Source organism: Echinops telfairi, unplaced genomic scaffold (genome assembly GCF_000313985.2).
Source record: "Echinops telfairi isolate 266 unplaced genomic scaffold, ASM31398v2 ScPeMD7_9;HRSCAF=40, whole genome shotgun sequence".
Lineage (NCBI taxonomy): Eukaryota > Metazoa > Chordata > Mammalia > Afrosoricida > Tenrecidae > Echinops > Echinops telfairi.
In genome coordinates this window covers 28,931,657-28,941,163 of record NW_022103906.1, presented here as the reverse complement: position 1 = coordinate 28,941,163, position 9,507 = coordinate 28,931,657, and the positions used below count along the sequence as shown (strand labels likewise).

At 52.5% G+C, this 9,507-nt stretch overlaps 1 protein-coding gene across 1 annotated transcript; it reads left to right on the top strand.

The window, feature by feature from the left end:
- Positions 1-1,945: 1,945 nt before the first annotated feature.
- Positions 1,946-9,501, top strand: POMK (protein O-mannose kinase). The gene is made up of 3 exons (XM_004707567.2): positions 1,946-2,074; positions 3,173-3,480; positions 8,036-9,501. The coding sequence occupies exons 2-3, from the start codon at positions 3,199-3,201 to the stop codon at positions 8,804-8,806; spliced, it is 1,053 nt and encodes a 350-aa protein (XP_004707624.1). The 5' UTR covers positions 1,946-2,074; positions 3,173-3,198; the 3' UTR covers positions 8,807-9,501.
- Positions 9,502-9,507: the final 6 nt, after the last annotated feature.

The window sequence follows — 9,507 nt, the reverse complement described above, 5'->3', positions numbered from 1 at the left end:
GGCTGCCAGGCAGGGCTGAGGAGCAGAGTCAGCAGGTGTGAGAGATCGCAGCAGCTGAGGCAAAGAGGCCTGGAAATAGGAGGAGTTTGGGTGGCGAGAAGTTGGTGCCTTTTCGTATAGTACCTACCGTCTGCCTGGCACTCCGGGTCCAGTGGTGAACAAGACAACAGGCAGTTCCAGCCGACGGAACAGGAGAGGAAGGCGCGCACTGGCAGGAGCCTGGACCACTCCACAAAGGATGTCTGAGGACCTGGGATGGAGCGCGCAGCACAGGGAGGGGCCCACCAGGGTCCGAGGAAGACTTTGGAACTTTATCAAGGGGGCATAGGAGCTGCTGATGCTTTGAGGCAAACGATCAAATGTGTGCTTTAGGGCAACCAGCCTTTCATCCCAGTGGCCTTGGAGCCGACTCCGCTGAGGGATGGCACCTGAGGTATGGTGCCAGGTGCGTCCTTGGAGAACTGTGCTCCCCAGGCTGTCACCTGTGGCTTTTCAGTGGCAGATGCCAGACCTTTCTTTGAAGCGAAGAGTGTTGACTGGAGCACTTGGGGACTGTCCGGAACACACAGCGGTTTCTAGAACAGTCAAATGGTCGGTCGTCCGTGAACTTACCACTGAGTTCCCTGTGTCTGTCTATTAACCATGACATTGTACGGTATGTGAAGTATTCGTCAGCAAACCTCTTAAAAAATAAATCAATCCTATCGAATAATAGGGTAGCTAGTGATTTTACTAATTCAGGCCCAAAATGGAAATCAGTTTCCTATTCATTTGATTTAGTTTTGTGCTTCTGGAACTGGATAATTAAAGACATTAAAGTTGTAATTAAATAGTATATTTTCTTCTTGGTCAAGGCAGCAAAAAAAATTCCATGCATCTACACCAATCTCAAAAGCATAATGTTGTATCTCTTAAAAAGCAAGTTGTAAAAGGGTATATGTAATAGTAACAATTTTTAAAAATCATTTTATTGGGGGCTTGTACAGCTCTTATCGCAATCCATACATTCATCCATTGGGTCAAGCACATTTGTACATATGTTGCCAACATTTTCTTTCTAGACCCCATGGTATTAGCCCTTTATTTTTCCCCCTCTCTCCCTCTCTCACGAACCCCTGATAATTTATGTTATTATTTTTACATGTCCTCACCCACTTTTCTATTGTTCGTCTCCCTGGGAGGGGATAGATCATTGTGATTGGTTCCTCCTTTCTCCCCTCACCATGTATGTTAAAAAAAAATACCAATAAGTAAATTCAAACTCATGACAACTGTATAGAACAGGGTAGAACTGCCCCTTTTAGTTTCCAAGGCTTTATTTTAAACAGTTTTATTAGCACTTCACCCACAGGTCCTACAATTCAATAATTAGTCATATCAAGAAGTTGTGCAATTACCACCACATTCAATCTAGAACATATCCTTCTGTGTACTCATTGCTATCCATTTTCCTAATTGTGGCAAAAATATATACAACAAGAGACTAGCTGTTTACTGGAACGGAAATCCCCGTCTACCTCTTGAGGAGCAGCTGGTGGTTGGAACTATAAACCTTGGGGCTGGCAGCCCAACGCAGAACCACTCTGCCACCAGAGCTCCATAAATCCATTGGGCAGCTCACGTGTTTCTGTGTTAAAAATACAAGGCGACCATGGGAATTGTCTGCACTCGTGGTTCAAAACCTCCCAGAGCATCCAGGTTACCTGGAGGGTGGCTGAGACACAGGTGGCTGGGCCCCACTCCCAAGCTTCGGACCCTGTTTGGATGGGACAGAGGCTGAAGAACATACATGTTCACAGACTCACAGGTGGGGCTGTGGCTGGACTCCCGGAACCCCAGTCTGAACACTGCTGTACCCCCCAACCCTCCCAATAAGATGCAGTGTTACTTGATGAGATGTGTAGGACGTTCCTGATCCGATCCTGTCTCTTTCCTCTGTGCAGACAAAAAGCCCGTTTGCTATGCAGAGCATGGTCTGGAACAGAGACGGAAGTGGGAGACCGCTGAGGAAACGGGTGCGGGAGCCCCGGTGAGAGCTGATGTCACCTCGTCTAGCTGGGAGGCCTCCAGGGAGGTGAGAAGTGAATGAGCAGCCAAGAGGCGGCTTTGGGTGCTAAGGGCTTCCTGGGTGGTCAGAAAAAAACGGTTCGCATGCTTAGCAGCCAACCAAAAGGTTGGAGGTTCAGGTTCACCCAGAGGTACTTGAAAGAAAAACCTAGTGCTTTTACTTCTGGGAGTTCAGCCGTGGAAAGTTGTGTGGAGGGAAGCTGGAGTCAGCTCGATGCACACAATCATAGTAACTCACAGAACCCAACACTGCCCGGCCCAGCGCCATTCTCACAGTTAGTTGTCCCTGTGTGAGCCCTTGGGTGTAGCCCCTGTGGCCATCCATCTCAGTGAGGGCCTGCCTCGTTTGCAAGCATGCTGCCCTTCTCTGGGTCTAAAGATGAGTCCAGAAAGCCCTCTGGGGCAGTTCTCCTGTCACCTGGGGGTCGCTTTGAGTGGCTTCCAACAGCAGCAGCAGCAGGGCATCAGCATCCTCTCAGCGTGACACACTCCATTCTGCAAGTAGCCTCTGGCTAAGCACCCAGAGTCACAAGTCCCCACCCTCCAGGGTCCTTCCCCAGGCCTCCGATGCCCTGGGGGCAGTAACTAAGTCAGGGCCCGGACCTCTTCCCGAGGGCGCAGCGTGCTTTCAGCTGGGGGAGAGCTGGTGCCTCCTCGGAGCTCCTGTCTTCCAGTGCCAGCATCCCTTCTGCTCGCCAGTCTCCCTGGCCTGTTCATCAGCTCCTGTCCACAGCTCCTGTCCAGGACGGTGACCAAGGCCGCAGCCTCTGCCCGGCCACATCCACCCTTCAGGCGTGTGAAGAAGCCGCCTTTGGTGGTTAAGTAGCTTTTGCGTGCAGTGGTGGAGCGCCCGCTTCCCATGTGCAGACCTAGTTCTCCTCCTGGCAGCGAGAGCCTGTGAGCTGCAGTGAGGCTGACAGGCTTCAGTGGCGCTTCAGGACCAGAGTGCACGAGGAAGAGTGGCCACCGGCCTCCAGAAACCCGCCGCGGAAAGCCTCGGGGCCCACACTTGGACACACACACCTCCCACCCACACACACGGGGCCACCTTTTGATGGTTCGTTTCCACTGACCCACTGCTTCTTGTGGCGTTGCCACCTTTCAGGACCTCACGAAGACGCCGCCGCCGGCATGGACAAGAAGCCCCAGGAGCACAGACAGGGCGCCAGGCCCCGGGAAGTCCCGCCCGTGGTGCTGCTGCTGCTGGCGATGGTGCTCATGAACGCCCTCCTCTACCTCTGCCTGGACCAGTTCTTTGCCTCCCCGCCGCAGCCCCCGGGGCAGCCCAGCCGCTGTCCGTCCGGGTACTTCCGAGTGGGGCAGATGACCAGCTGTTCGCCGTGGCTGGCCTGTGAGGAGCTGCGCACGCAGGTGCGGCCGTTGAAGCGCGTGGGGGATGGAGCTGTGAAGAGAGTGAGTGGCAGCCCGCCTCCGCCTTGGCTGGCCCCTGGGGGCAGTGTCCTTCCCTGTCACAGAGCCCTGCCCGTGTTTCTGCCCGGGCCTCCCACACATGGGGGCTTGTCCCACTGAAGGCACCCGAGGGAAGAAGCAAGCCAGATGCATGAAGGGGCGCTTTGCTGGGCGACTCAGGCTTTCAGGAAACGGGAACAGTCATTACAGAGGCATGGGTCATTCAGTGATGGCCACGTGAGGACATGTTCTCAGCCATTCAGAAACCCCACTTAGCAACATTCAGAAAGAGATCTTAGGATGGATGATAAGTGCACAGGGGAGGGGGAGGTGGAGGTGGCAAGAGAACCACCCCAGCACCGTGGAACCCAGGGCCTCGGCAGGGCTCTGTTCCCTCAGACAGGGCTCTCTGCTGTTCTCAGGGCGACATGTCTCAGACATCCCACTCAATGCCCACCCCCCGCTGCCCAGCTGGTGCCCTCCTTCCATCACTTATTAAGAAAACAGAAGCGAGTGTCCCCACCATTCCCACCACCAGCCCAGTACACCTACCAGCCCAGGCATTGACCCCTGCCTTCTCATGACGCCCCCCCACCATCATAATGACTCATCGCTCAGGAGTCAGCGTGGGTAGGACTCTTCCAAGAGGGCTCTGTGGGACACACAGTCTAAACCATACCCCTCGTGGCCTCTCTTAGAAGGGCAAGTTCCCTGGGGCCACAGGTGTGTCCTCTGCCCCTGGCCCCAGGCCACAGAGCACGTTGTAGGGGCACAGGACGACGGATCACTAGTTGGATCCTTAGGTAAAACAAAATGCCTGTCTAACTTGTACAGGCTCCTTAATATATAAATGCATCCTTGCTCTCTTCTCTCCAACGCCGTGCTATCTTGGTCTGTTGGCACTGGGTCCTCTGCCCGGAGCAGCATGCCCTGTCGCCTCCGGCTGCACAGATCGGTTTGCGGAAGGCAGATGACCCGCTGTTTGCTTCCTTCCTTTTTAACCTCGAGAGCAGTTTGTGTAATCAGAAGATTTGGTAGGGACAAAGATCAGAGGACACATTTCCCACACCGTCTCTGCTCGCTCCCTCCCCAGTCTCCTTGCTCGGGGAGAACAAGTGGCGAACCATATCGGTGAGAGGCAGACCCACGGCTCTAGGGGCTGCCCATTTTCTAAAACATAGATCTAGGGCAATGGTACCGTAGCAAGGTCGCAGTAGTGCCTCTTCGAGCAGAGGGCAGGAGCTGCTGCCGCACCATGGTGGGCCACCACGGCGTGATTGAGGTCAGACCCGGCTCCGAGCTAGCGGCCTGCTCATGTCCAACACAGTCTCCTTCTACGGGCCCTGCCCAAGGGAGTCACAGATCACTGTTGGGAACTAGAATTTTCGTGGGTGAGTGTTTTTATTATTATTTTTCTTTTCTTCTTAAAAATATCGTGGTGAGGGTGTCCCCAACAGAACTCAGGCCGTCTCAATCATCCCTGTGTGTACGGTCTCAATAACGGGGATGGCATTCTCTTAGGTCACGCAACCATTCTCCCTCTCCTTTTCCCAGTCACCCCACCACCTGGAGTAGGAGCTCATTGTCCTCGAAGTGAAAACACCCCTTTTCCTCCAGCTTCCCACCGCTGTTGTCGTCAGGTGCCAGCCGTTCACCTCCGGCTCACAGCCACCCAGTGCACAGCCACCCAGTCCTGCGCCAAGCTCACCATTGCCCCATTGCCCGGGCTCATGGTGGCCTCCGTGTCAACCCCTCTCCTTGAGGGCCTTCCTCTTTTTCGCTGCCCTTCTCCTCTTCCAAGCATGATGTCCTTCTCCAGGGACACCTTTCCTGCCCACATGTCCAGAGCATGAAAGACAGAGGCTCCCTGTCTTTGCACCGAAGTTGTGCTCTGGCTGGGGCTGGCTCCCGAGACAGACTTGTTTGTCCTTTTGGTGGTCCACAGTCCTTTCAATATCCTTCTCCTGCACCACATTCCTGCCGCCCCTCCCCCCAATGACACCAGATAACCTTTGGCTTCTGTGTATTTACTTCCTCTTCTTGTCAGTGAGACCTTACAGCCTTTGCCCTGCTGGACGGCTGGTGTTTCTCAGCATGCTGCTGTCTAGGGCCACCCGGAGGTGGCATCCATCAGGACCCCATTGCTCTTTTCTGGCTGACTAGTATTCCATTGCGCGTTTACACCACCTTTTTACAGTTTTGAATGCTTTGTTCCCCTTTCCCCTTCTTTAAAATTAAAGCACGCAGGAAGGATTTTGAATGGATCAGTGAAACGAAGAAAGCCCACTGCAATATGATATGTATGGTAGAATAATCTCATTGGTGCCCAAGCAAACCAAAATGCTGTTTTATAAATGTGCATTGTAATGCATGTTCTGCTCAGGGAGGGATTAAAGTTTAGATTACTCTGCACTTGAATTTTTACCAAGCTAGGTCTTCCTGTATTGACTTTACCATTCGAAAGAGAAAACAGTTCTCTGTAAATAAGAGAGTTCTGGGAAGTGTTCTAGAAGCCTCTAAGTTGGAGATTACAGGGACATGGCTCCAACCATCTCTGATGTGTGAAGACAATGTTAGAAGGTGCAAACGTGTGCGGGTGAGCCCAGAGACAGAATGCTCTTTTGTTGATCTGAGGCTCAGACGTGAATCCCACTTAGGCAAGGGTTCAGGAGGAAGTCCCGTGGCCTGTGGCTGAGCCGCTCCCATTCTTCACTGCTGACTGTGCATGCCAGCTTCCCTAACTCAGCCACTCGTGCCAGGGTGGCCATGAGGAAGCAGGTGAGAGGAAGGGATGGATCCTAACCCAGAAGACTTTTGGGGTCCCATTCCAGGGTGCTGTGGGTCCACAAAGAGCAGGTGCACACTGTGAAAGGAAGGGAAAGGGATTCCTAAGCTTGTAGCGGATGTACTAACCCTATGGGGGGAAAACTCCAAACCTTTTTTTATAACAGTCTTATCGACATGTAATTCACAGATCATACCATCCACTGATTTAATCATACTAAACAGTTGTGCCGTCATCACCAGTCAAATTTAGAACATTTTCCTCTTTCCCGCATTCATTCTGAATAGCTCCTCATTTACCCCGCATCCTCCCCTGCCATCACCCTAAGAAATGCTGAATCTTAATCCACCGATGAAAATAACTTTTAATAAGGATTATGATCCTTATTAAATTAGATCCATAGTGAAATTCCTGCTGCGTCGGTCCTGAAAGGTTTCTCTGAGACGTTGTGGGCGGCGGTTGCTACTGGGTTTTATCTAAGAACCTCCCTTCTCAGATCCAGACACGGTCTTCCAAGTCCTCTCGCCCACCTCTCTATGGCATTGCCATTTGGGGGTTCTTTATAGAACATTTTAATTGTGAAAGTAGTACACGTTCATTATTGGAAATTTATAGGCGCCCTGGAGGCATACTGACGAATTGGGCTGCTAACTGCAAGTTCAGCAGTTCAAAACCACCAGCCACTCCTCAGAAGGACGGGGCTTTCTACTCTGGTAAAGCAGTACAGTCTTGGAAACCCCCAGGGCAGCCCCACTCTATTCTGTGGGTTCACTGCGAGTCGGCACCGACTCAGTGGCAGTGGGTTTGGTTTGGGTTTTATGTGTAGGAAATTTGGGAAAACAACAAAAGGATGAATGTGAAAAATAAAAATCACCCAGAATACTACCCTAAAAGGACAACTGAACGGTTGAGCATTATCTTCCATTTCTCAGCAATTTGATGTTGTCTTTTTTTACACAGTTGGGACAGAACTGTGTGAGCCCCTCCCTGTGTTTTGTCTCGTTTGCACCATCACTTCTGTCTGTGTCAAATGTCAAAATATGTGCATTTTGACAACTCCATAATATCCTACCAGCATGTATTTAAACGCCGACCAACTTCTCCTCTTTTGATGGATGGGCACTGGTCCCAGTTTCTGCTGCTTTCCATTCCAAGTTCTTGTGCTGTATTCCACGTGATTCCCTGGCACCCTCGCTCCTCTCCGCACCCTGTGTGTTGCAGGAGTTTGGAATTAGTAACCTATTTGCCACCTTACGTTCACCCAACAAATCCTGGTCGTCATTTACAGAACAACTTCCAAGAGCCTCTAATGACAGTCAGCCCCTCCTCCCTCCTGCTCTAAGCCTTTACTCACAGATGTGATACTTTCCTGTGGCACAGCGGTTAAACACTTTCTTGCTAACTAAAAGGTCAGTGGTTTGAACCCACCAGCTGTCCCTTGGTAGAAGGATGAGGCAGTTTGTTCCTGTAAAGATGGACAACCTTAGAAACCCTATGGGACAGCGTGCCCCTCTGACCTGGCCTGTCTCTGTGAGTTGGAATCAACTGGACAGCAGTCCGTTTGGGGTGGCGCTTCCCACACGGACTGTGGAGCATTTGGTCACAGCCAGCCTTGGGGTCTAGACGAAGGGCAACTCCGGGGGGACCCGTGTCTCCTGCATTTCTGCCCCACCCTGCCACATCTGGGACCAAGGCAACATCCTGGGAATTGTATCGGGCTCACTGGGTTGGGCGGGAGTTGCTGTCTGACGCTGTCCTGTGGCTCTCTTCCAGGTCTTCCTGTCTGAGTGGAAGGAACGCAAAGTGGCCCTCTCGCGGCTCACCAGCCTGGAGGTGAGAGGGGACTTCCTGCATGGCCTGCAGATGCTGAAGTCCCTGCAGAGCCCGCATGTCGTCACCCTGCTGGGCTACTGCGAGGAGGACAACACGATTCTGACAGAGTACCACCCCTTAGGTTCCTTGAGCAACCTGGAAGAAACCCTAAACCTTTCCAAGTATCAGCACGTGAACACGTGGCAGCGCCGGCTGCAGCTGGCCATGGACTACGTGGGCATCATCAACTACCTGCACAACAGCCCCCTGGGCATGCGGGTCATGTGTGACGCCAACGACCTGCCCAAGACGCTCTCCCAGTACCTGCTGACCAGTAACTTCAGCATCGTGGCCAATGACCTGGACGCCTTGCCCCTGGTGAACCACAGCTCCAGGACGTTTGTCAAGTGCGGCCACAGGGAGCTCCGTGGGGACTTTGTGGCTCCTGAGCAGCTGTGGCCTTACGGAGACGACCTGCCTTTCCACGATGACCTCATGCCTGCGTACGACGAGAAGATCGACATCTGGAGGATCCCCGACGTCTCCAGCTTCCTCCTGGGGCACGTGGAAGGGAGCGACATGGTGCGATTCCATTTGTTTGACATCCACAAGGCATGCAAGAGCAAGACCCCAGCAGAGAGGCCCACTGCCCAGGAGATTCTGGACACTTACCGGAAGGTTTTGAATTCCCTCCGAGATGCGGTCATGACTCAGACGAGAGAAATGCTATAGAAACCCTCCCCGCCATGAAGGTGATCATTGAAGCAGCTCTCCTTGCGTGGTGGGGCTGCTGCAGGGTTTGTGTTGTTTGTTTTTTGCCTTTGGCTGGTGTTTTGTTGTTGTTTTGCAGTGTAGCCAGGGGGTTCTTCACCCCCCGCCCTGTTAGCGTCTGAGTGTGTTCTCCCCCTCCTGGCAGCATGGGCTGCAGCCGTGGGGACAAACATGCAGACTTGATCTACATGTGGCTTCGCACCTGTCACCCCGACTGCTGCCTGGGAAAGATACAGAGAAGCGGGGACTCTGCCCAGGTGTTCAGAAGAAGCCACAGAGAGGCTTCACCCGCCCGAACGATGGGCTTTACAAGCTCGTAAGAAATGTGTATGTAGAAACATTCTCAGTGGCATTCTATTAAAGAAACCTCTAACCCCCACCCCGCCCCCCAAGTTTTAAAATGGTAAGCAACGTACGGGGTCCCCAGATGAGCAGTGTGCTTACACAGTCTTAACGGGATAATCTTTACTGTGGGGATGATTGCTCTGTGAAGCTCCTCCACTTTCTTCTCGCCAAGGAAGTAAAGCAGAATGCAAATAGAAATTGCTTCCAAGTTTTGAACGGGAGGGGACAGAAATGTTTAGCACAGCACCAAGGAGAAAAGCCATGCGTTCTCCTGCCTCGTGAAGCTCTCCAGCACCGATCAGCTGCATTTCAGTGTC

Bases quoted from the DNA above. Each gene is read 5' to 3' on its own strand.
- POMK (XM_004707567.2), top strand. From the start codon at position 3,199: ATGGACAAGAAGCCCCAGGAGCACAGACAGGGCGCCAGGCCCCGGGAA. The intron at 3,481-8,035 runs GTGAGTGGCAGC...GCTCTCTTCCAG, and splicing joins GGGATGGAGCTGTGAAGAGA to GTCTTCCTGTCTGAGTGGAA.